The sequence below is a fragment of the Protobothrops mucrosquamatus genome, unplaced genomic scaffold (genome assembly GCF_001527695.2).
Source record: "Protobothrops mucrosquamatus isolate PMUCROS unplaced genomic scaffold, P.Mucros_1.0 scaffold_146, whole genome shotgun sequence".
NCBI classification, from domain to species: Eukaryota; Metazoa; Chordata; class Lepidosauria; order Squamata; family Viperidae; genus Protobothrops; species Protobothrops mucrosquamatus.
In genome coordinates this window covers 627,588-654,397 of record NW_015386222.1, presented here as the reverse complement: position 1 = coordinate 654,397, position 26,810 = coordinate 627,588, and the positions used below count along the sequence as shown (strand labels likewise).

Below are 26,810 nucleotides of genomic sequence, written 5' to 3'. Positions count from 1 at the left end.
TAGTACTAATTACCATTCTGGGATATTGAAGACCTTTTAAATAACCTGCTAGAATCTTTTTACCTAACCTCTGATCTGTAGTGCAATCTCTTTTTGCTAATTTAAAGAGGAAAGATACCTAGTTTCATTCTGTGGAATTCTTAGTAGTCCCTAAGCTTGGCTGTTTGCTTGCGAACAATTTGGTAACAACATCAATACTAAGGATCAGTTTCGCTACCTACACTCCCTCACGCTGATGATGTTACCTATTTGGATGATGAAAAGTCTGCAAGCAAACCATCAAGCTCAGAGAGCATCAAGAACTCCACAGTTCAACCCTGAGCTGCAGATATTCTCTTCTGCAGTACTGGAATTTTCACTTTTATTTCTATCTAAGTCCATTGTATGTAGCTGATATCCAAGTGTCTCTAAAGATATTTTTGCCTTCTCTACAGCTTTTGGTGCCTCGTGATTAAAGAGGAAAATGAGAAGATTTCTGAGGCCTGGACATGATACCGTAAGAGAGAGGCTAAAGCGTGACCTTTTCCAGTTTAACAAGGTATGTCGTAGAGCTCGAATAAGATCTAAGAGGAAACAAGTACAGAACTTTTCCACATTTCATGTTTCATTGCTGATTCAGGTGAATTGAAGTATGGAAGAGATGGGACTCTTTAACTCTATGACTCTTCCAAATGCAGTTTGCCCATAATCATACTTGATTTTTGGCTTAGCTTAGAACGTAGCATGAAATACAGAAGTGTCTGATAAAACATCCCAGAGTTGTTGGGAGTTGGTGGTATAAAATTTAATCAATCTTCACCTTGTACTGGACCTATGCTACTATTGAGACAATAAGATTTTTTTTGATATTTTCGTGTCTTAAACTTGCAGATGGTTTTCTGAATTCCAGATGGCCATTTAGAACTCATACTTTTCAATTATAATTTTTAAGACACAAAGTCTTTTTTTCTCTGCCAATACGTTTCCTCTGTGGAGGCACATGGCAGCTATTGTGGTTTGGATATAGTACTGTTTTTAAATAAGCAAAGGGCAGTGTACAATTCACAGGCTTATATGCACCCGTTCAGTGCGAGTAGGAGGCGTGTTAAATTTTATTTTTAAAAATGAAAGCGGTTGGTATGATTATTTAGTGAAAAATCTGAAAAGCTAATACTGATATGGCTATTAAAGTAACTCTAAATAGATTTCGGTTAACTGAAAATAGGTTTCTCTACATTCTGAAACCTGCTTTGAATTCCACATCACAAACAGTGCAGTAAACAACAGGTAGTCCTCCTTTAACAACCATTCAAAGGTACGACGGCGTAAAAAAATAGCTTTACGACTAATCTTCACATTTGTGACCATCTCAGCATCCCAGTCACGTGGTCACTATCACTTTGCAAGTGATGCTGCTTATGACCATTGCAGTATTGCACAGTCAGATGATCACCATTACAGTGCAAGACAAGCAGAATTTAAAATAGGGAAGTAAAATTGCAAGTTGGGTTCATGTGATGTTTCACGTTGCGACCACAGCATTTAGCAATAGGGTTGCTGGTCCCAGTTGTGGTGGCTAAGAAGAGTGGTGCAGTGGTTTGAATGAAGTGTTGCAGGCTAATTATGCCAAATGCCAGGAGTTCAATTCTGAGCAGCTCAAGGTTGAACTTAGCCTTCTATCCTTTTGAGGTCAGTAAAATGAGGATCCAGATTATTGGGGGGCAATACTCTGTAAACCGCTTAGAGAGGGCTGTAAAGCACTGTGAAGCGGTATATAAGTCTAAGTGCTATTGCTAAGAGGTGGTTAACTATATCTAGAAGAAGTAAACGGTAGAGTGTTTTTGTGGTGTTTACATATTCTACCAGTGCTTAATTTTTGTGTAAATCTGTAAAAATGTCACTTTCTCTGACTTAACAGTCATGAAAAAGAGAACAGATTAGCAACTGAGGGAAAAGAAATATGACTTGATTTACAATACTGAATTATGGCCAGTCTTGCATGGAAACCTTAAGATAGGTTAGCACACCTCTTGCAAATGCTGAGAAGCACTGGGATAGCTTCAGTGTTTTACTTCCCAAGATTTTTATAACTAAGCAGTGCTATTCAAAAATCAGTTGTAGAAAGCCAAAGTAATTTGTGATTGTATTCCCTCCCCTGCTGGTCTCCAGAGAGACTTCAGTTTCTATCATTCCTACTCAGAGGACAGTCAGCTGTTTTATAGAGAAAGTGGATTGTAACCCACACTACGTGGAGAGCAACACAGAGCTTACGTTCTGGCCTTGTGATTATTTTATTTTAGGAATGATAAATTGAGGCATTTAATTGCCATACTTCTTCATAGTGAACTGGAGAATTGCAGATTCAGTTGTTCATGCATGGAATTCCACGTTAAGGATAAGCCACCAAAATGATTTCATTTGAAAATATAATTTTCATATTCAGATTCAGGTAACCAGATTCTCATTTTGCAGTTGGTTTACACACGTTAAGTTTCGTTTACTAAATATAAATTGGAGTGCAGGAAGTACCCATCCTTGACCCTTCTCTCTCTCTCTTAAATCATGAAATGGCAGTATTTTTAACTTACAAGTTTAGCCTCTGATTGGTGTGATTTGTGGTGAATTGGCCCAGGGCAGAAAAAAAAATGCCTGCTATACAAATTTCACAAAGCAATCAGATTTATTCACATGATAATTTATTTCAAAACATTACATTGTACTCAACCCAGGAAATCTTTCTTTAATAATGTCCATGAAGTAAAGAATCATTGGAAATACAGCTGCATTCTGGAAAGTTCTTTTAAAGTTAAGGTTAAAATGTTGCAGTATTGAGCTCAACTGCGTTGTTAAATATTTATTAATCTACTGTATATCATCACATAATTCCTAATCACATAATGTTGAAGCCCAACAGTTCTATTGCTAAGTGAGATAGTTTTTCAGTGAGTTTCGCTGCATTTTACACCCTTTCTTGCCATAGTTTTAAGTGAATCACTGCAGTTGTTAAGTTAGTAGCTTGGTTGTAAAGTGAATCTACTTCCCCATTGACTTTGCTTATCAGAAGTTCGCAAAAGATGATCACATGACCTTGGACACTTAACTGCCATAAATATGAGCCAGTTGCCAAGCATCCAAATTTTGATCATGTGATCACGTAGGGTTGCTGCAACGGTCATAAGTGAAAAATAGTCAACAAGTCACTTTTTCAGTGCTGTTGTAACTTCGAATGGTTGTAACCATTCATTAAACGAATGGTTGTAAGTTGAGGGCCATCTGTACAGGCATAGTATAAGATTTTGTCCTACACTGGAATAGGGAGCTTAGAACCAAATCCCAGGTAGCCTGAATCCCATTTTTATGGTCTTCAAAAACCTCTTAAGATTGCACCATTGACATGGGATACCAAAATACCGATTTTGAGCTGCATGATTTGTGCAATTTTAGGTGAGCTATTGTCTCTACAAGGTTTGTCATGCCCATTTTACATGGAAACTCTTCTTAGCTGCACATTATCTTTGATTGCATTTTAAGAGCCATGAAAAGATTGCCTGCTGTATTTTATATGGTGTAATGGTGCGTGGAAAGTCTTAGAATGTTTAAATGTGCAGTAGAAATGTAGCTATTAAATTAACACATTGCTTATTCGCTAGATAACCACAATGAAACAATGAATTTATTGATGTATCTGGTTATTTATTTACTTGCAACATTTATATGGCCCGCTGTCTCAAAACAGTTTAACTCTGGGCAGTGAGGAAAAAAAATGGAAAAGCAAAGCAAACCTGTAAACATAAATGGTAAACATGACTGAATCCATGATGGCTCCTAAGAGTGGAGACTCTACTCATTCTGGTCCAAAGGCTTGGGGGAAGAGCTAGATATTAATGGCCTCCCTAAAGTATTATAGGATCAGGGCCAGGGCCTGTGTTGGGAGAAGATTATTTCAAAGAACAGGTGCCACAACTGAGAATACATGGCTCCTGGATCCTACAGGTAGTTCTCAGATTATTTCCATTTTTTCAGTGACTGTTCAAAGTTATGATGTCACTGAAAAATGAACTTAACAATCACTGCTTGCACTTACGACAGTTGAAGCATTCCCATGATCATGTGATCAGAATTTGGGCGCTTTCTGAGCAGTCACATTTATGACTGTTGTGCTGTTACCCACCATACATTTTCCTGCCCTACCTGGACTGACTCTGCTTCAACTCCGCCCACTTCGCCTATCTCCCTGGTGCAGAGTGAGCTTTGCAGAGCCAAGCACCAGTGTGGCCAACAGCAGTACCATTTCTGCTTCATGAAAGCAGTGATGGGTGCAGCCTTGGAGGGGGCACCTTGTGGGGTTCTCAACTGTGACTACTTAAGAAGGTGGCTCAGACGGGATTTGGCCTACCCTATGCAGAACCACAGAGATTTGCCTGTCCCACTTACTTACTTACATACTTAGTCAAGGTAGTCCTTGATTTACAACAACTCTTAGTACTTAGACTTATATACCTCTTCATAGTGCTTCACAGCCCTCTCTAAGCAGTTTACAGAGTCAGCTTATTGCCCCCAACAATCTGGGTCCTCATTTTACCGACTTCAGAAGGATGGAAGGCTGAGTCAACCTTGAACCAGTGAGGATCGAACTGCTGGCATTGAGCTGAAGTAGGCTGCAATACTGCATTCTAACCACTGCGTCACACTGCTCAAAGGGACATACGACTGTTTTTCACACGTACCACTGTTGGAGCCATCTCCATCATCATGTGATCAAAATTCAGATGCTTGGCAATTGACTCATGACGATTGCGTGTTCTAGGGTCATGGGATCATCTTTTGCAATCTCTGACAAGCAAACTCAATGGGGAAGCCAGATTCACTTAACAACTATGTTACTAACTTAACAACTTCAGTGATTCACTTAACAGCTGTGGCACAAAAGGTCCTAAAATGGGGGAAAAAATCCCTTAACAAATGTCTCACTTAGCAACACAAATTTTGGATTCAATTGAGGACTACCTGTACTTATTTACTTGATTTCTATAGCTGCCCACCTCAGCAAATCACTCTGGGTGGCTCCATTTAGCATTAATTTAGTGAACACTTTGATAGCTTCTTCACCCATCCATTCATTCTCTTCTTGATTTGCTTTAACTAATACATCTTAAAAGTGGCTAAATATCAATTCTCCTTTAAAAGAAATGTCACATTTTGCAAGGACTTCTGCAAGTCCATTTTTTATTTCTGGAGGCCATGCAGCATCCCAATTTTTATTTCAAACTGCTTCAGTTACATATAAGTACACTTAACTGCAAACATATAATTATTGCTTTAAAGATTACCCAAAGCAAACCAGCTCTTTGAGTCTTTCTCCTTGGTGTTGTGAGTACTGTGCTTTTGTCAAATAAATAAACAAAATCCCAAAGCTACTGGGAATATTCAATTTGGGATTCCTATTTGCCTGGAAGACTGGGTCTAAACCATAGATATCATTTGTATTTTCAGTATGTAAAATTCAAATATTAGTATTCTTAATCTAAAAGAAAATATTTGCCTCCCTGAAAAAGCTGCATCATAAATAAAGTGTAGTAGAGGAGTGAGTTTCAAGTACATAAACAAGGTTGCACTATGGGATGGGGTGGAGAGAGAATCCACTGACTGATTCCCCAAAAGCTGCAGTATTGGCAGGCACACCCTATGGCAGCTCTCCCTAATTAGTTTCACTCAAGCTTTTAAAGATATGTAAAACATTGCAAACGGTTTAGAGTTTGAAGAATATCATCGGTCTGGTTGGTGTAGAAGCCTTGAACACTTGAAATAGTCCTCCCTCTCCCAAACTCAAAAAGACCCCTTTTCAAATTCAACCTGGAGCTGTTTTATTACACAATACTTCCAGTAGAGTCAGAACGGTGAACTTCAAACTTTGAACAACTGAGCTTTCAACCTCAAACTATTACAGATCCAGATATTTGGGGACCGGTTAGGTGGAGAAAAGTTTTTCCACGGACCGGAGGGTACGTGGTTTTGTGTGCTGCCTGCATCCCGTGGATGGGGCTTTCCTTCTTTGTGCGGACCGGTTGCTGGCATGCCGTGGCCCGGTGCTGGTCCATGGACCAGGGGTTGGGGACCCCTGATCTAATCTGTCTCCAAACGAAAGTGAAACAAATGTAAGACTACGGCAACAATTGAGTTCTGTTTAAATTGTTTTTAAGTCTTTTCAGAGTAATATAAAACATTTTTTAAACAAATGCTATCTTTTGAATTTGACTGTTTGGGTTTTGTTTTGTTTTGTTTTTAAAGATTTTGTCTCATAGCTTGTTTATTTTGAGTGTTTTTCCTCATTTTGTTGCTCTTGAATTTTTCCTTCTTATACGCATGTCCACAGTATGGTCAGACATATCTTTCAAACAAGGGAACATTGATCTGTTCACTCAGGCATTCCCCCCAGGCAAGGCCAAAAGCAGATACGCAACTGAAAGAGATTATCCTTTTAGTACGGTATCTCTATGGTGTTGTTGCAGCATGTGGTCCGAGGGAGGGTGGGTGGGTGGGAGGGAGGCTGTATTTCTCTCCTAACCAGAGAGTGCCTTGTTCACGTATAAGTACATGTATCCCAGCAACATAAGCAGCTGTCACTTGGGGATACTAAGAACACCTGTGGTTCTATCTTACAAAAATTCTCAAACCAATGAGTAGCACAGTGTGAAATTTAATTCCCTCTTCTTGGTATGGCATGTTGTAAAATTCTGCAGGGCCAGACATGTCCTCAATTGTGAAGTTAGCTGATCAGCCAAGTTCAGCTGCCAGACGGGCTGGTTTCACCTGTGTTTTACCTACCTGGAAGCAATCCACTTGGTGGGGTTCTTTAAGCTGGTAGGTTCTTCCAGCCCGCTTTGTTCACTGGGGTAAACACAGGCTTGTGTGGTGGCAGAGCAGTTGCCAAGATTTGATCTGCTGTACTTCTAAGGGCAGATTCAGAAAACAGCTTGTTTCTCTCATGGCTATAAAATGATAGTGTCACTTTTGACTGAGACTTGGGAGAAAATCCTTTCACTTGTCTGAAAGTTGGCCCCTCCCATGACAAACAACCAAAGATGGAGTTCCATGTTCTGAGAATAAAATATACTTTCCCTAAATAAAAGCCAACTTGATGGCTCATAATCAGTCAGCAAAACTGAGCTGGCTTTTGTGTGTATGTTTGTTTGCTCTCCACTACGGTTTCATTGTTTTCTTTCTTTCCACACCCACTCCAGGTATACCTACTTCTGTCCCCTACTGGTACTGTACTTTATGTTCTAAAGTGCAACCATCTTAGGTTTTTTTTTTGTTTTTTTTTACAAAATCTGAATATTTTTGCTTTTATGCCCCAATAAATTTCATTTATCAGTGGCCATGTTGGTTGTGCTACAAAGAGTTAGAATGCTATAAAATGTAGCTAATTATGATTAAACTAAAAGCAAAGCACTATAAATAAAGTTATTCTTTCCTATACAGCTAAATATACTTTCCTGAGGGTTGGGTGGGCTCTCAAACAACGTGTGTTGTTCAGGCTGGTAAAATCAGTGGAAATAAAATCTCTTGAAAGGTTTCCACTTGTGTAATAGGCCAGGGGTCCACAACCCCTGGGCCATGGCCCACTGCCAGGTCATGGCCTGTTTGGAATTGGGGCCGTGCGAGTGGCTGGTTGGAGCAAGTGTATGTGCGCAACTCAACTTGCATGAGGAGCGGGCTGGTGGGTACTCTTTTGCGTGTGCGCCGGCCTACCACTTGCGCAAGTCGAGTGTGCATGTGCACTGGCTGGTGGCTTGCACAAGGGCTGTGTGTGCACGCACGCATGAGCGCCGACCTATTGTTCACGTGGCCCAATTCCCATCTCCACCCCCCAGCCAGGCCGCCAAGCCACAAAGGTTAGGAGGGACCACTGTGATACACTATGTGGACTTAACACATTAACATGTTTTTTTCTGAAATATGGGGCTTAAAATAGGTGTACTTGCAGATAATAAATACTGAGTAATGTCCATTGAATTCATAGTAGCCGAGTGTAGTTGAAAAAGATGCTTTGATAAAACTCATAAGCTTATTTGCTTCAGTTATGTAATCAATGTTCATAAAATAAAAGCTTGTCAGTTTTCAGCCAGGGATTAAACAGAATACAAAAAGATGAAGAGAGACAGAGAATACAAAAGTGACCAGCGTTTTCTAAAGTTCTGTACCTCTATTTGCAATGTATAATCAGGACTGAGGTGTTGCTGCTTTCAGTGTATATGTAACTTATTAATGCTCCGTCTTATAAGGAAACATAAGAAAAGTGATTTTTCATTTCTGCCATTCTATTCAAAACGCTAAGTGTGAGTTCAAACTATGAGTGTCCTTTCCAACAAGCAACCTCTCAGTTAAGGATAAGGACATCCTGGAAGTTTTCCAAATATATATTTTTTTAAATGCAAACTGAATGTTTTAATTTAAGTCCAGATTTTCTATCAGCAACCTAGAACTAAGGAGAAATTTCCTGACAGAACAATTAATCAGTGGAACGACCTGCCTTCAGAAGCTGTGAATGCTCCAACACTGGAAGTTTTTAAGAAGAGACTGGACAGCCATTTGTCTGAAATAGTATAGGGCAGGGGTGTCAAACTGCTGGCCCGCGGGCTGGATGCATCATGCCGAAACCGCGCCCACCCCATTGCCGACAATGGAAAAAAAGTTGCGATACGACACGTCACGTCACATGACGTTGCAAGTTTGACACCCCTGGTATAAGGTTTCCTGCCTAACCAAGGGGTTGGACTAGAAGACCTCCAAGGCCCCTTCCAACATTATTATTGTTGTTGTTGTTATTATGAGACATTGCATAAAAGTACCACGGTGCCCATGCTGTCTTTGTTTTACAACTACTGCATTCATTTAATGACTGCCACAGAAAATATGATAAAATTGGGTTGGCCACGTGACCGATCTGTTTTATAACCGTTATGATGTATACCCATAATGGGCAGGCTCCATTACGGTCATAACTCGAGGACTAACTGTAGGCACCCTGGAGAGACACTTTGGCATTTGTACATATACAGGTCTTTTGTCTGCCTCTTTTCAGACAGCCAATTATTGCAAGTAATTCTTGAAGGATACTGTCATGATAAGACAACTTGGCTTTCTATTGTGCCCCATGTATCCTGTTTGGAAAAAGCCCCTGAAATGGTACCCAGTGGTGTTTCAGCTAAGCTGGAAACTTCCACCTGCAGATATTAATTCTGTATACATAGATGTAAGGGATTGGATCCATGACACGCATCACGAGAGAATAGTTTTATTCTGCACAGTCCTAGATACATCCATATTTTGGAGGAAGTAAGTTTAGATAATGCTGATCATGCTGTAGTTTTAGGTTTTTATCAAACCAGAAATGTGACTGATTTGAAGCCGAACTTTATAAATTTTGTCAGTTGTGTCATATTTCTGGCATTAAAAATAAAAAAGACGCAATTGTCTCCTTCAGCGAGATTATCTGCTGAACCCATCTATTTATGCCTTACACTAATCATTACAATAAATAAATAGTTCTGGAGTTTGTATATTTCCCAGATTGTTAATTGTTGATGACTCTGTCAACCAAACAGAGTTGCTCAGTTTCATAGTATAGAAATATATTCCCAAAAGTTCTCAGCATCTTGGCCATAGTGGGGTTTGATTTAAACCTTTATTCTAAAAATCTTTCACCATGGTTTGTGTATTTGCTCCTAAGTAGAGGGCTGCAAATGGATGGAAGAAAGATCAGATGACATTTTCAACATTGCAAAGGGCAAAACTTCTCTCTTCCCTTAACATATACAGTACATCTATGCCTGAAGAATCACTGATTCTTGTAAATGCGAAAGAGAAAGTATGTTTTACATGTTTGTGCATATCCAGTTATTTTTTTTATTACAACCTCTGGCTAGTAAACCATGCTTGATGGCATAGATTTTCTGTTAATACAATCCTTGTGGCTTATTCACCAGGTTTATGGTTAGGGGAAACTGGATTAGAGCAAGGTTATATATTTTCCTACATACTTTGATTGCCTGCTTTGCTTCTGAAACTGCTTTGCTTGTACTTTGGAATGCTGTTTTTAAGATTAATGATACCTATATGGACTAAAGGTCTAGCTATATAAGGCCATAGGATGCATGTTTTTGTGGTCTGATGTATTTACATAGTAAAGGCAGTGCTGTGCAGGATTGCTAGGTCTCCACTGTAGAAAATCCTATAGCACATAGAAAAGAATTCGTTAAAATTAACATTAACAAGCTAAATATGGAAATTCCAGAAATAAAGGTTCTCAAGAGTGATTTTACTGACGCCTCGTCTGGATGGGTGCTATCAATATTTTACAATAAAAGGGTTTTAAACTGTATTTCTGAGCTATTATTCTAGAGGAAATTCTTCTATAATGTCTTTAAGCGTGATTAAGGCAGACCCCTGGTTTTGTAAGATTTGTCTGAAGTACTTTATTTCAATATTATATTGCTTGAGTCCAGATGTTATGGTGAAATTTGTTCTTCCGTAAGTTCACTTTTTGCGCAGCTTTTTGTCTTCATGTATAATGTATATTGCTGGTTCATCTTTTCCTTTTCCATCAGACGGTTGAACATGGTTTTCCTCATCAGCCAAGTGCCCTGGGCTACAGTGCTTTCTTCCACCTTATGGCTATTGGGACCCGGGCAGGAGCCATCAAAATGTATCCTTTCAGTTGTTTATTTCTGCCTTCGAATCAGTTTTAAGGGAGAAAGTAGGTTAGTTGCACACTTAATAGATATAATGCTTTAGACTAGAATCCCCAAAGATGCTATGGAACCCAGAAATAGTACATACCTATAATTCCTTAAAGCAACTGTGCCTTTTCTAGGGACTGTGTACAAAGCATTTTTAAAAACTAAGCAAAGCACTGCACAGCCCTCGTTCTTAGTTTGTAGAAAGAACTTCATTTGAAAAATTCTGCACATTATCTAAATTATTAGACTATAAAAATAACAGCTCAATTAAGATATTTGGTCTTCCTAAATGCAGAAGAGATTTCCTGGTTCTGTTCACTCTTTCTGGTTCCCTACCGGCAGGCTAAAGTGGATAGAATCAGAATTCAAATTATACTTGCTGTTCTTGTTCTTCCTCATCGTATAAAGTGTAATTGTGAACGTGAATGGTACTAAGGTTATCGCTGTATTGCAGAATGGGTTGGGAGAGTAGGATGGAAAAATGCTAGCTTGCTTTAAGTCGGTTGTCTTTGAAATGGGGATAAGACTTGAACCAGGATAACCTAATCACTTCAGAGTGGAGTCCTAGGAGCTCAAGTTCTGCCATGTTAAGCTAGTGTCTCTCATGGGGAATGGAAAGTGGCAATTCTTGTTTGGAGATTGAAATAAAAAAGAGATTGCTTTACAATGGCTTCTCTTTCATTTAGCCCCAATATCTAAAATACAATGCTTATCCCTGCGGCATGAACCCGGTTAAATATAGAAGAGTGGAGGAAATGGATGGCCAAGAATCTGAATGCCTTTTCCACATAATTGTCATTTTAATTGGCTCCTCTTTTGGAAATTGTTTGTATGATTGGATCATCTGCATAGCTGGATTTGTGGATTGAAACGTGATCCTCCTTGGGAATAAACAGGTTTCAGTCATTCCATCCTGCTCAATTCTAAAAAATAGGTGCATGTGATCAAGCCCCTCAAAAACATAAATCTTAAAAACCTGTTAGAAAGTATCAGGAAAGGCTTTGAAAAAAACCCTTTTCCATTTTAGTGTATTTGTTAGGTTTATAAGTCATCTTTCCTTTAGCGCTCAGGGTACTTTACTCCGGGATCTCATGTAAATCAAGGAGTAAATTGGTATACTTCTGTTTTCTTCTCTTCAGATTAATGGAAATAGTCCTCAGCTATTTCAAACATATAAAAATGTTATTAGAAGAAGTGTAATCAGCCTAATTCTAGATACAATACAAAAAAGAATTACCGTTGTCCTAAAATATAATTGTTCATGCAAGATGTCAGTTGTAATATATGTCTACTTCAGCGCTATTGACCTCAATAGTAGTTCAGTTATGGTGCTCCAGGAGTGGAATTCATGGGCTTACATGAAGAGACCAACACTGTCATGCAGATACATTTCATTCCTGAACAGGTGAGTAAAACTGATGCAACCAAATCTGACTTCCTTGAGATAATTGAATTACTCAATATTAAAATGAAAATGTTTTTAATGTGACTTGCTACATAGCACTGATGTAGCTGTAGCTGGTAACTCAGTATGATTCCTGGAGTATTTATGAACTGACGTTCATTTTATTCCGAGCTCCCCAATCCTATATATTTAAAGGAAGACTTCCATTTTGGATCTCAGCTCCAGCAGAACCTGTCAGAGGGAGGATTCCAGCTTTGTTGTCGTCTTCCTTAACGTTTTGTTGCCACCTTCCTGACAGACCCAACAGTGCTTGATGCAGTTGCTGGGAAGAAGGCTTTGAGAATCATGAACTGTCCTGTCTCCTGTTCATTCCATTTAGATATCCTGAAGATGATTCAGACTCCTGTCCTTATAAATTGAATTAATAAATAAAACTAAAGCTTGAACTTACCCAATGGCAATTATGCTCTCCTTGAATGTGATAGAGTTCTGCAATAGATTGAATATGCTGCTGGTTAAATTTGTTCAGCTAATGGAGCATTTACATATCAATCTGAGCAATTCATTAAAATGTGCATTATGGTATAGAGATAAACTTTGCTTAATTTCCATTCAAAGTAATGATAATACTGAATGAATGGACTTATGTCCAGTCCTTCAAAGTTCTGGCCATTGCAGTGTCTGTGTCATCATGTGAACAGAATTCAGGCCCATCCAGAGTCATGACCCTGTTATGGCTGTCTGCTTACCCATTGCCACCAGCTGTCCTTGTCTAGACCCGTTGCAATGCACACCAGTACTCCACCAGTTGTGATCTTTGTTCACACCACTTTCTTTCACATTGGTGCAGTCGGGCCTTTCTCTTGTGCCCCATCCAGGGTTGCTGCATGCCAGCCAGGCTCTCCCTTCATGTTCCACCCAGGGCTTGTTTTTGCCAAAGAGGTCTGGTGCATGCTCTGGGATTCTTTTATGCCAATGCAGTCAGTCCTACTTTCATATGTCTGGCTTTTTTGTGAAAGAAGACCCTGGGTGGAGCAGAATGGAGGCCCTGGAAGGGATGTGAGAGGAACTCTGACTGCAGCAGTCTGAAAGAAGACCCAGGCCAGTATTGTACTGATGAGTACTGTGGTGTCAGGGCTGAGTGGCAGGGGCAGTTGGAAGTGGGTCAGCAGGCAGCCAAAAGGGCAGAATGGAGTGAGAAGAGAGGCATGTGGGTGGAGTTCAAGAGGAGACAGAGCAGGCAGTCCCTTACCTTATCAAGGCTTGGGGCTGGGAGGGACCAGGGCGTGAATGGTTTGGATCAGGGTGGGTCCTCACTTAACAATTTGTGGGAGTCAGTTAATGACAGCAATGGGGACTGCCATGATTACCATTGTTAAGCAATATTAACCAAGGACTATCTGTATATCAGACGTATGATTAGACAAAGAAGAGCACAGCCCTCTTATTTTCCCTATGGGACCCTCCTCTGGATTGGGGCTATGTGTTTGTGAGAGAAGGAAATGATGTAAACATTTTTCCCCAGTAACTTGCAGCCTGAAATGTCCTGCAGGATTTTTTTTATTAAAAAAAGCAACTATTAGCACTAATATGAAGGTTATCTCTTTTTAACCTTTGTGTTTGGAGAATAGCAGATTGGAAGGCAAGGGCTAAACATTTAAAAAGGCTAAATACCAGGGCTATGCACTGATCTGAATTCAAAGGGTGATTCAGAATGTGCATGGCTGCATGCGCCACAAATTTTTTAAACAAACACTTCTTTTCATTAGATTGTGTGTTTTCAGCTTGATTAAAAAATTGCCAACAGGCACAATGAGTATGTTCGCACGTACACACCAAATCCCCCTTTCCCCTTTGAATCTGTTTCGCTGCACGGTTCTCTTCAATATCTTCTGCCCAGTGGTGCTGTGTTACATTGGAGTGTCATGTACTCACCTAGGAATAAAAAAAGAAAGCAAAGAGCTATATATTTAATGTATCATGTAATTTCCTTCAACATTTTCAACTTAGGAAAAAGATCCTGCATTTTGCAGTACTTTTTTATATTCCATTTGTATATTCCATTCAATTAGGAAATACCTATAGGAAAACTGATATGCTCTGCTGAGTGTCAATTTGGTGTTCAGTATATTTAATTTTAAATCTAAAATAGTGATTAGAGTTGGGCATTAACAAATAGTCTGGAGCACACCACTTAAAAAAATTAACCTATCCAAAGAATGCAAAAGTGAAAAAGGCAGATTTAAAAATGCTCACTTCAAAAAGGGTGTGTGTTTAATTCAGACATCAGGAATTCAAGATTATCAGCTAGGTAAAATTTATCCCTGGAAGCTGGTAGCTCGGGTAACTTTGGGTTAACTGACCTAAAACACAATTTGTCTAAGTTCTTACTGTTGTGCAACACTATGAAAAGCCCAGAAATAGCTTGGAGTGCTTAGACTTGATGGACAGAATCTTAAGGCACTACAAGAAATGGAATATTATTGGAGTAGGTTTGACAACATCATGCAGGGTAAAAGTTTATGGTCGGTGGTGGTTTGTTCTCCAAGCTTGTTGTTTAATTTTGGAACATTTCATCACCAGGCTAGGTAACATCATCAGCGGAACCACCACCACCACCTACTACCCAACTACAAATATTTTTCACATTTCTAAAAGTTTATAGTACCACGTTAATGAATTTATATTAAGGTGAAATAGATTAAGGAAGTGGCTTCCAAACACAGAAAGTAGTACAAAAAAAATACAATTGGAGAAGGCAGAGTAGTCTCATTTTGCTGAACAAATGTCTGAACCAAAGAGGCACACTCTTAATAAGAACTTAATAAGAACTTAATAAGAAAAAGGTTCATTTGATTTATGTGATTAAGTCATTGTATATTACTCATTAGAACTGAAAGTAACTTCCTGTTCGGGCCACTTCTCTCCCAGCATGTTAGATATCAAGTGTGTCCCGAATGTCCAGAATATATTCCCTATGTCAAAAGCAACTAAATATGACTTTGTGATAACATTTAGTACTGTATAATACTTGTCAGTTGACTGCAAATGTACTGTATTGTAGATTTTTTTTCCTGGTTAACCACTTTAGAATCAATGTTTTAAATAGATGCCACGTATCAAATCGGGTGAATGTTGGTAAGATTATTTATATTCTGAAATGCGCAAATGTGCAAATTGTTTGGTCGGCTTTGATATAGATTTTTTTCTTAAGGTCTTGCATGTTTTTTTAATTTATCTTTGTTATGCACCAGTGTGAGCAATTTACAACCTTTGTGATACATCTTTCAAAGTATTCCCTCCCCTTTTTTTAATGGCAGCTCTTGGTACCCCCCCCAGATCAAACAGCTGGAGTTCAACAGCAAAGCGGATTTATTGATTTTTTTTCAAAATAAGAAGTAAAATTAGGGTGTTAAATACCCTGTCAGATTTTACTAGTAGCTGTATAGGTAGTCTGCCCTGACGTGCACACACAAACGTGCACATACAAATACATCCTGTGGTCATGCAGTAGTATTTTAGGCACTTGGCAACCAGGTCACCTTTATGTTTGTTTGCATCTTATGGCCACGTGACTATGATTTTCTACTTTTTTTGCCAGTTTCCAGCATTTACTTCTGGTTTTCAGCAAAAAAAAAAAATGCTAGCAAAAATCCATTTTGAGTAAATTGATATGCTTAACAACCATGGCACTCGCTTAATGGCCATGGTGTTTGCTTAGCGATTGTGGGGTTTGCTTAATGACTATGGCAAAAAAATGTCATAAAATCGGGTCTGGCCACGTGATCTATTTAGCAACTCCAATGACAACCATAATTCTGGGCTTAATTACAGTTGTAAGTCGAGGACTATCTGCATTCTGTTGATAGGCTATTTCAGACATAGCGCGCACACACATAGCCATCCCCATCTCATCTACCAATTCCTATGTTGTCCTATCAACACTGCCCTGTCCCTTATGGCTTTTAGAGGCCAGACTTTTTTTTTATAGGATAGATCTTGTCTTAAAGGGGGTTCCTGTGCTTGGTATATATAGCATATGTGCTGAAATAAGCTGTCAACTTCTATAAAATATGTGAGCATTTATCTATTGGCCTGGTTGTTGCTCTTGGCTACTATCTTGGAATAGACTTCTAAAGTGGAGATTCTGTAACAAATCTGTTTCTGTCTAACTTTGTCCCATCCCAGATGGGAATTTTATTTCAGCTTAGTCATGGACTGTAGCTTAAAACAATAGCTCAGTTCTTGATGTGCTACTGCAGGTAATAAAAGTTGCTTTATCTCTGTTCCTCTTGATAATTTTCAGTGCCGCTTAGTGACCCTACTGGATGATAACAGCCTGCATTTATGGACCCTGAAACATTCCCATCATGGTACATCAGAGCTTCAGGAGGAAAGACATTTCACACTCCGTGGGCCTCCTGGGTAATTAGGATACTTCCAATCCTAGCACATCTGGACTGCTAAGAAAGTCAACATGCTTGACATACAGTAAATTTTTCACTGTTGATATTTCAAGCAAATATAAACTTTAAAGGTTCTTTGCACTCTATGTAATCTGCTTGTTGTGGTATGGAGAATTGTGGTATGCTTCATCTTTTGTAAATCTAGTTTTCTTCTTGGCTTTATTTGAGGAAACTTAATTTGTTATTTCATCTGAACCAAAGGTCAACTGTGTTTTAGCAGGAGAATCAGAGAATGGTCCAGTGTCCGAACTTACCCTAAATTACTGTAATTAAAACAATGGCAAAAGTTTAGTACAGATTTTAGGATAATGGTGACGGAGGAAATATTAACAAGCATCAATATATACTATTTGCTAGTAAATCTAGCATTGTCAAGCAGAAGGGACTAAAATTAAGTTCTTGCAAGTTTATCTATTCATAAACCATATAACATTTTCAGTTTCATACATGTTTCTCTGCCACGCGATTCTGGAGTTAGAATTTCAATAACTTGTCTTCGGTAGTCCTTTCTGAATTCTTGCAAATAGATTTTGGATCAAATTTTTATTTCATATGGTACTACATGAATGTTGATTGCAATATCAAGTTCATTCGCCTGAATCTTAAAACATGTTTTCCTTTGTTTTTCTCCGCCTCTAGTTCCCCTCCAAGTGCTACCCAAATAACAGCAATCCTGGCACATTCTTCTCAAGAACTTCTGTATCTTGGTACTGAAAGTGGTAATGTGTTTGTGGTAGAGCTCCCATCCTTCAGGGTGCTAGAAGACCAGATCATCAGTCCAGAAGAAGTATTACAAAGGTGACGTCAGACACTGAAATTGTTACCTATAACATTTCTGAGAGTTTGCCCTGTTTATAAATCCAACCATAGATGGGTATAGACTCTACAAGTCTCGATCAACATACAGCTTGTCTGTCATACAAGATGTCTGGAAGCGAAGTCATAGCAACTGGACGTCTTGTCAGTTCAAAACGTTTTGCTGCTTATCTAAGCTTCTTCGGTTTCAGCAAGTTGCTTAGTGGGATCCCATGTATGTCCTCCAGAGAGGTTTCATTTCTCACCTAATAGGATAGGCTCCTTTTGTGAGTAGGCAGAGAGTTGTTGGGATGTAAATGTTCCCATTCTCTGCTGAGGCCTCCTTCTAAGAACAGGTGGCAGCAAGCCCTAAAGCCAGAGAAAGAGCAATATTTGGGGTGGCCTATGAAAATACAGAGTTTGTCCAGTCTTGAATAACCTAGACCAGTGATAGAGACTGAGTGCCCCAAAACCACCACCCCCCGCTCTGCCTGCTCCACCCCCGCCTGCCCCCTGCCCCGCCTGCCCGCAGGGCCACGCACCGCCTCCATGGCCCGCTGCAGATCACCCAGGCAGCCCTGCCCTCCGCCCACACCCCGCAGCATCATCTGCACACTATGGGGCTCAAGGGCGGAGTCTTGTCCCTGTTGTCCAGCTATGTCCTTGGCTGCGCTGCTTCTTGCTGGCTGTGCCTGGGGGCGACTCTCCTCCAGGAGGGCTGCTGGTGAGGAGGGGGCTGCGGGGGAGGCGGGGCTGGGGCGACCGCGTGCGTGCCCACGGAGAGGGCTCTGAGTGCTGCCTCTGGCATGCGTGCCATAGGTTCGCCACCACTGACCTAGACGATGTACGTGTTTCAAGGTTCAGCTTCCACAGCATAACCACTTAAAGATTTCTGTTGTGACCACAATGTTCAGATAGGTCAAAGTACCATTTTGTTTCCTTAAACACACCCTATGAAAAAATAAACTGAATTGGATTACCTAAGTATGTTGCACTCAAGCAAAGCATGAGCTTAGAAATAGAAGTGTTTCTCTGGAACATGAGCCCCCCTTTCAACAATTGGCCTGGAGGCCTGCTGGTGAAAAAGCTTGGTCTGATCTGAGCTGAAAGCAGAGGCACTGGCAAGAAGCCACATGCTTGGCCTTATGATGGTGCATCGGAAGGTAGAGCCCTACCATACGTGCAACTGTTTCTTTGCACATTTTAAGTTTCTTTCTTTTGCTTGCACAATAATGGCTCCATTTGTGTTTCCTCACAGAGTGCCAGAAGATTATCGGAACAGGAGGTCCCTAGAATTGGTAGAAGTGTTACGGGAACATCCTCGGAATCCCAATCAGATTTTGATTGGTTACAGCAGGGGCCTCATTGTTCTCTGGGATTTGATAAATAAGAAAGCAACACATCATTTACTTGGCAATCAGGTACTCGTGAATTCTGGAAGTTCTGAACGAAGGCCCTGTTTCCTTAGCTTACATAGCAAGTTACAGTTTTATGTTCATCCAAATTGATAAGCCAAAATGTGGTTGGTTTGAACTTGGCTTAGTAAACTGCATGAGGCCGTTTATTGTTTTTTTGTAAACTACTGTTTATGGCTTAGTGTGGCCCTGACAGATTTTACTTTAATAACGCTAGGATTAAATGGACTGGTCATTGACTGTAATAAAGATTCAAACCATGAATAAACTATAGTTTACTGTAAAATATGGGCAAAGTCATAGAACTCTGTCCAGAACAAAAAGCAGGGAAATCTGCTTGGACATTGATAATGCCTTGTGTCTAGCAATTATTATGAGGTCCTTGCACATTTTTTTTAACAAGCAGGGCAAGAGAGAGAGGTGAAATGTGTTACAAAGAAAATGCATTTTTTTCGTGCAATTTATCCTTTCAGCATCCTTCTTTCTAAGGTAGAGAATAGGAAATGGATGTTTCATTACCCTCATCCGAAACATGAAAACAAACCAAAAAAAGTTGTTATCAGGGTTTTATTATACCAGTTTATTAACATATAGCTAACCCTCAAGATCTTTGGTCCCTAGAATATGAATTCATGTTCTTCATTAACATTTTCCAATAGCATATTAAAATGCTCAGATTGCCGGTTAGAATAACAGTATGACTGAACAGTCCGGAGTGCCACTTGAAAAGACAAGCTTTACACTGACAGGGTTAATAGAGAAACAAGAGGCCATAGGGCCTATGAGGAGATGGAGCCTTTTGAATGCTCTGTTGAACTTTCTTTGTTGGCCTGATTTGTCGTTTATACCATAATAGTGAAGAGGATTGACAGCACTATTTCCACATTATCACATATGTACTCTTCTAGATGAGAATATTGAATTTTTTCATTAGAAGATCACTAGTTCAGTTTGAAAAAGGGCGCCCAACCTTTCCCCAAAACTGTGGGTGTGGCTCCTCTCCAAAAGTTTGCACTGGCCATGGGTAAACAGAAGAAATGATTAAATCTATCAGCAGCAATCACATTAACTATTCAAATTACATTTGGTTTAGCTTTTGTCCTGGCCCCACTTGTTTTTGGATGTGTGACCTCTGGTGTGCCACTCAGATAAAGCACACTTCTCTGATTTGAAGATGAATGAATGTGCTAGGGCTTTCATGGGTCAAGAGTCCAGACTGGTATATGCTCACCACCTTTGTTCTGGTGAGAAAATACACACTGTCTAGTACACTGTGGCAGCATCACCACAGCCTGGATCTGGCCAGTTCAGACTGATGGTATCTAAAAGGGAAGAGGCAGATCAGAGTCAGCGCTCCTATTAGCAGCGCTCCTATTAGCAACTTAGAACTAAGGAGAAACTTCCTGACAGTTAAAACAATTAACCAGTGGAACAACCTGCCTCCTAAAGCGGTGAATGCGCCAACACTGGAAGTTTTAAAGAAGAAACTGGACAGCCATTTGTCCTGAGCAGGGGGTTGGACTAGATGACCTCCAAGGTCCCTTCCAACTTTACTACTACTACTACTACTACTACTACTACTACTACTACTACTACTACTACTACTATTATTATTATTATTATTATTATTATTATTATTATTATTAGTCTGTGGCCTAGTTCAAAGCATTAGCTTCAGGAGAGAAGATCCAGCTAACAACTTAATGAACTCTTAAGTTTCTAGCACATGATATTTCTGTAAGGGTTTGAAATAAAAGCTGGAGAATTAAGTGATTATGTTTTAAATACAGACATTGTGAGCAAATCAATCCTGTTGCTACTTCAGGATGTGTCTTTTGTTTTTCTCTAGCAATTAGAAAATCTCTTCTGGATGAGGGATGGCCATCATATCATCAGTTGCCATTATGATGGGAGCTATACACAGTGGCCTATTTCAAGCGATGATAGGCAGCCTGAGCCTTTGGAAAGCAAAGTACATTACGGTTAGTATGAGGGAAGCTGGGAAGATATGCCTTTGGTATCAACTTTGATTCTGATTTTATTGGAAGTCGCCTTTGGTGGCATATAAATTTAATAAATAAATTCAAAGCTTGATTTTAGAAACTCTGGACCTATTCTAAGAAGGACTGTTTGGTTCAAATATCATATATGGATATAAAAAGCAAGAGTATTGTTTAGTATCTGACCAATCACATGACAATATATTGTGTAGACCTTCTTTAGAGCTTTGATTCACGTTGCTAGAGCTTCATCAAGTGATATAATAAAACAGTGCCACGATTAACTGCTACAGGGTTTATGTGTAGCATAAATGTTTATCTGAATGATTCTACGACCAGAGACTAAAACTTGTATCAAAAGAAGCACTCATATTAAAACAGCCCTCATATTAAAACAATAGACTGCTAAATCATGGAAAACAAATTATCTGAATTGCTAGACAATTAGATGTCTAACAGCAATACTGATTCCAACAATTTTAATAAACCTTCTGGAGATATATAGAGATGGCAGGGTTTTTTTAGCCCTTGGAATTACAGTAGCTGTTGTTTTTTACCAGAAAATAGATGAAACTGGATTAGTTTTTCCTTTTATCCTTCATGTCATAATGGATGTATGAAAAGGCAATCTGCGTGTACGTTGGTCTGCATAATTAGTTGGTGAAGCTGTCTGACTGTGCAACTTATATGTAGAGTAGTTATGCACAGAGATGTTATCATGTTGTGTCAGGTTTACTAAAACTATTTGTGAGTTTTGCAATACAAAAATATATTTAATAAATGGTACAATCTTTGTAAATATTCTGTTGTAGGTCCCTTCCCTTGTAAGGCCATTTCAAAAATTTACTGGCTCACAACAAAGAATGGGTGAGTATTATGGCTGACAATGTTGTGTGTTGTCTGTGTAAAGTGACATTTTAGTAACAAGAGAGGCTATTCCTGGGAACCTGCAACTGGTTAAGTAACAGCCATGTGTTCTTTTCTACATATAATAAAGATCTGTATGGACTTATGAGACAAAATGTTGCTGCCTTTCTTTAGGCAATTTTGAATTGATGTTGTGTCCTTGTGTACCAAATTTGTAATCTGCCTTTTGCTGCAGGCTTTCCTTCTCACCTAACTATAAATAATTATCCTGTAATTATAAAATTCTATAAGCATATATCCATATTTCATATCATTCAGTGAAAGCCAGAATGAGAACAGTAGAAAATACAATGGATAGAAGTGACAGCTAAAGATTAGATAGAAGAATCTTAAATACCACTGAAAATGATAGAATGAATGTCAAGACTCTATCAAAGAACCCTGAGGAGAGAAATTCCACAATAAGTTGCTACCACAAGGAATGGCTAATGGGGCTTTGGAAAAGCAGTGTCCATTTCTGTAACGGTATGTGGGAATTTGCCTTGAGGGATACAGGGAAGAGATACTGCTTTGGAAACAACCAGGCAAGAGAAGAAGGGCCCCCCAGTGCTTAACAGCCAGAGAAAGAAACTTAGAAAGGACCTGCCCGAATTAATAAGGCCATCAAAAGTGATAGTGAGATTTGTATTTTCAGACTTGTAGCCTTACCATATATGTAGCCTTACCTTAAAATTAGAATTAGGTCATTTGTTCATGTTTCTGGTCTGGTTTACTAGGGAGGGCTGACAATTTCACATATGCATATAAGTAAATTTACTTATTTACAGGAGTTATATACTGTGGCTGCCTCTCACATGATGACTCTAAGCAACCCACAACAATACATAAAAACATATTAAAAACAAAAGTACCCTTCCAGATCAATCCTCCTCACAGCTCAACCTCCATTCTAGCCCAGTGCTTGGAGGAACAGGCAGGTTTTCACAACCCCACCGGAAGGTTGAAAAGTTAGAGATCCCTCAGAATCTCGGGTGCGAGGCTGTTCCATGACTGAGACACCAGCACCACTATTCAGGCCTTACAATGTTTCTCTTGTATTGCACGCTTTGCTTATTCCTTGCTAGTGACTTCCTTCAAGGAGCTAATTCTAAAGATGGAGAGATTTCAGTAAGGCCATTTTTTAAAAAAAAATTCTAGCTATGAAATGCTATTAAAGTGAAGACTCAGAATATTATCTGTTTTTCTTTAAGGCTCCCTTACCTCATATTCCAAGGAGGGATGCCTCGAGCCAGCTACGGTGACCGGCATAGCATCACTGTTGTTCATGGCAGTCGGCAGATTGCCTTTGACTTCACATCACGGGTGATAGATTTCTTTGTCATTGCCGGTGCTGAATCATTTGCAGGTATGTAGAAAGCTGAAATAGTGATCTAATGCAGTGTCATTTCTGGACTCTTGAAGACTAATTCACTAATTTGATTCCTGAGTGGTTTGTTCCCTTGTCACACCATTCCTCTGTATTCAGCTTAGAAGAACTGGTCTGCTTGCCTGTTCATTTTTAAGTTCAGTTACATTTAAACCCCAAGCCACTTAAGTTTTGAACGATTGAAGCGATGATTAACTTGCCCATAACTCAAAATGTGTTTCTGATAACCCTGCTCCAAATACCTTTGTTGCAGAGGCACATTCTGCCAAGTATCACTTCCTTCTGCAAATAATTTTATGTGGTGTGCCCTGGTTTTGGAATATTCTTTTGTGAAGTTTATCCCCATCATCTCTTTTGCAAACATTTAGATGCCAAGGTAGGGGCACTGTTGTTCACTCAAGCACTTTCATTTTCATTTACTGTTTTATATCCAGCCTTTTATTTCATACAGTACAGTAGGTAGAAATGTTCTATAATCTGTCAGTGGTTTTGTCATAGGTTGCTGTCATCAAATTCTTTTGTTTTCTTGTAGTATATTTCACATATACTGTATTACGCACTGATCTTACTCCATTAGCCTGTATTAAATACACAAAGTGTATTCGATATTTAAATAATATTTTAAAGAGTAAAATATAAAATGTTGGGGAAAATTGATTTTACAATACAGTGATATAACAGTCTGAAGCAAACCTTACTTTATTGAAATGCAGGAACTGTTTCATAACGTTCACATCTTTTTCTGATTTGCCTCAATAAACCAAAGATTTGTTATCCTTAACTGCTATCTGGGACATTTAATTGTACAAACAAATAGTTTAGAGCAGGAAGGAAATTAGACCTGTTTCTTGTATTGATGATTGCTGGGAAATAATGAGAAACAGACTTCAAGGTGAAAGGGCCAAAATGTCCTTTGGATTTAAGCCATCCTTTCTTCCCTCAAAGATTTGACTCCTAATTTACCAGGCAGCACTGGAGACTCTTAGTACTTGGGAAGCCTATCTTAAGTATCTGCAAATGAGTAAGCTTTCTTCATGTGAAGCGCTGGGCTTTTCCTTATCTTGGCCTTGCTCCATCCTTGGCTTTGCTTCAGTTGCTTCCAGACAGAAGGAACTGTTAATGCTATGCTGCATTCCTGTTCCTTGGGGGTGGGGGAAGAGAGAGAGAGAGAGAGAGAGAGAGAAAGAAAAACAAAAACATAAGCATTGAGCTCAGCTTTCTTCAGGGTTGCTGCCAAAAGAGGCAGCGCAACCTCAGTCCCTTGGAAGTTCAGGGTCCTAGTGACTGTGCTTTGCTGACAAGCTGCTGGCGCAAACCACACGAACTGCAGTGTAAACCGGAACTTGCCTGCTTAATCCAGGAAATTGTTCAGTCATCTGAGGTTTCTGTGGCTTGCAGTGGCTGCTTTCCTGAAGCCTTAGCCAATCTTACTTTTACTGTTTGTTCTGCTCAGCACTTTGAGCCCTTCGGTCACTCATTGTCAATGAGTAATACTCCTGTAATTGCACGCCTGGTGTTGGGAAGCTGTTCTGTTTATTTAGGGTCTGGGCTCCGAGATCCGTTGGGATTGTTTCGGAAAAGACAGGTGGTTGGAGAGAGTGTACAAAAACGCTGGCTACTCTGCCAGTTAGAAACGGTATGAGTGGAGAATATCTACCTCTCTTTTCCAAGAAATGCTTCCGTGGAGAAACAGCACTCTGTTTTTGTGCTGTACATTTTTATACAGTGTTTTCTGCCTGAAATGTACCACCAGATGTGGCCATTTCAGATGGCTTTGTACTTTGGCTTAGCAACGCCTCATGAAGGAATGTTATCAGTAGTGCTTAGCAAAGTTTACATTGTAGTGGTACCAGCTTACAAAGCATTTTGCAGGAGTGTTTTCTTGTGTAAGGTGGAATATGCTTTTAACAATGAAGATATGGGCTATAGATAGATAGACAGACAGGCAGGCAGACAGATGTCAGTTTGGCATAGAAACCAGAAGAACTCACCATCTCCTGTGAACCCACATATCTCTGGTTGAGATTGGGCTGCCCAGAAAAACAGCTCACAACCAGGCAGATTCATCTGCTGTGTGAGTCATGTCCAGCATCTTGGCCTGAAGTGACATTTCCATCTTAGTTCTGTTTTGTGGGAAGGGGACAGGGTTGGCAGGGGCAACCACAACCCTGTCTGGTTTGAGGATACATTGATGTGGGGTTGAAATTCTAATTCTGACTGACAAGAAACGGGTCCGGTTGGTCGAACATCTGCCTCTTTGTCTAGGAGGCACAGGACGTGGGACGTGGTCCTCTTGGAGTGAGAAGGCATGAAAGCAGGAATTCCAGGAACTGAAGAGAGATGGAAATGGGGAGGGTTCCTTGCGCCCGGGGAGGGGGTGGGGCCTAAGGAGAGGCAGCCTGGGGGAAGTGTTAGAGAGAGGTTGGCATGGCTTCACTCAGATAGAGTGCAGGTGATTTGGGCATGAAAGCAGCAGTTACTTCCCAGAACAACAGTTATGCATAGAACATTTTGCACATCCTTTTTAGTACATTTAATGAAAGCAAAAGTAGGCATGTATCATCAACACCCAGGAACAAGCCATTTGGTTGTTCCAGAAGGCTCTTATTTTGCTTATCTCCGTCCTTAAATATAGAAATGTTTTTTGGTCAGACTTCAGATAGTACTATAATTACTGTATTGATTGATGAGATGTAATAGGAAAATGTTTAATCGTAATTTTACTTGCAGTTATGTTATAGATACTGCCACATGTTTAAATGGAGATTACAATCCTAGCCAAAAAAATTCCTGTTTCCAATAAATTGCAGTTTTAGTTCATCATTATTTGTTCTAATTGTTAATCTGTTTACATCTTCGTATCTTTTATGTTACACAGATATGTGATTTAAAGAAGTTTTTTAATGGAAAGAAGGAAAAATCATTCACTTTTTTAAAATAATACTTTTAAAAATGAATCAAATTCTGCCTGGAATTAAATATGGACACCCTTAATTAACTTTTGATTAAATGTTGCTACTTGTTTTTTTTACATATAGATCACGCGACAATTTAAAGTTGCATGTGATGAGGTTGTTAAGTATAAAATTTTAGATATTTTTAAAGATTTGACATTTTGGAGCGGCATAGGCTATGACTAATACTTGAATAACAAATTTTCTGATCTTTCAGGATCTACTGTAAGCTGCTGTAATTTAAAATTGTAACGATGCATTAGCTGAAAGTACCTGCTGAGACTCTTCGGAAGGGAAATAGCAATAGCACTTAGACTTATATACCACTTCATAGTGCTTTACAGAAATGTGTGTATAGTGATCACAGGGAAGAATCTGTGTTGCTAACTTCAGTTTTAATAGTATGTGTTTTAACTGAAATTTAATGCTCGCTTATCTGCATTTTCTTTTCCAAAAGCAAATTAACAAGTTCTCCATAGAAGTAGTGTCAAAGCTGTAACACAATTCTTATTCTCCAGATAACGATTCTCGTAACTAGCTAAGTTGATATATTTTAAGTACCTAGTTTAGTTTTAGTTTTATTAAATTTATACCCCGCCCTTCTCCCGGAGGACTCAGGGCGGCTTACAGCCAGCTTAAAAACAATAATACAATATAATACAAAATTTAAAAGTAATTAAAAATAGATATTCAATAGGCCGCTTATACTAAAAATTTTGTTAAAACCAATTTAAAATACCCCTAGGCCAGTCCTGCCCGCT

General features: G+C 39.4%; 1 protein-coding gene across 1 annotated transcript in view; it reads left to right on the top strand.

Moving 5' to 3' along the window:
* Nucleotides 1-438: 438 nt before the first annotated feature.
* LLGL2 (LLGL scribble cell polarity complex component 2) overlaps nt 439-26,810 on the top strand; it is a 51,013-nt gene continuing 24,641 nt past the window's right edge. Inside the window, exons 1-9 of the mRNA XM_015819229.1 lie at nt 439-538; nt 10,590-10,687; nt 12,045-12,126; nt 16,433-16,551; nt 17,232-17,390; nt 18,646-18,808; nt 20,652-20,784; nt 21,615-21,669; nt 22,920-23,074. Of these exons, the coding sequence (XP_015674715.1) occupies nt 464-538; nt 10,590-10,687; nt 12,045-12,126; nt 16,433-16,551; nt 17,232-17,390; nt 18,646-18,808; nt 20,652-20,784; nt 21,615-21,669; nt 22,920-23,074 (1,039 nt within the window). The 5' untranslated portion in view covers nt 439-463. The remainder of the gene's footprint in view (nt 539-10,589; nt 10,688-12,044; nt 12,127-16,432; nt 16,552-17,231; nt 17,391-18,645; nt 18,809-20,651; nt 20,785-21,614; nt 21,670-22,919; nt 23,075-26,810) is intronic.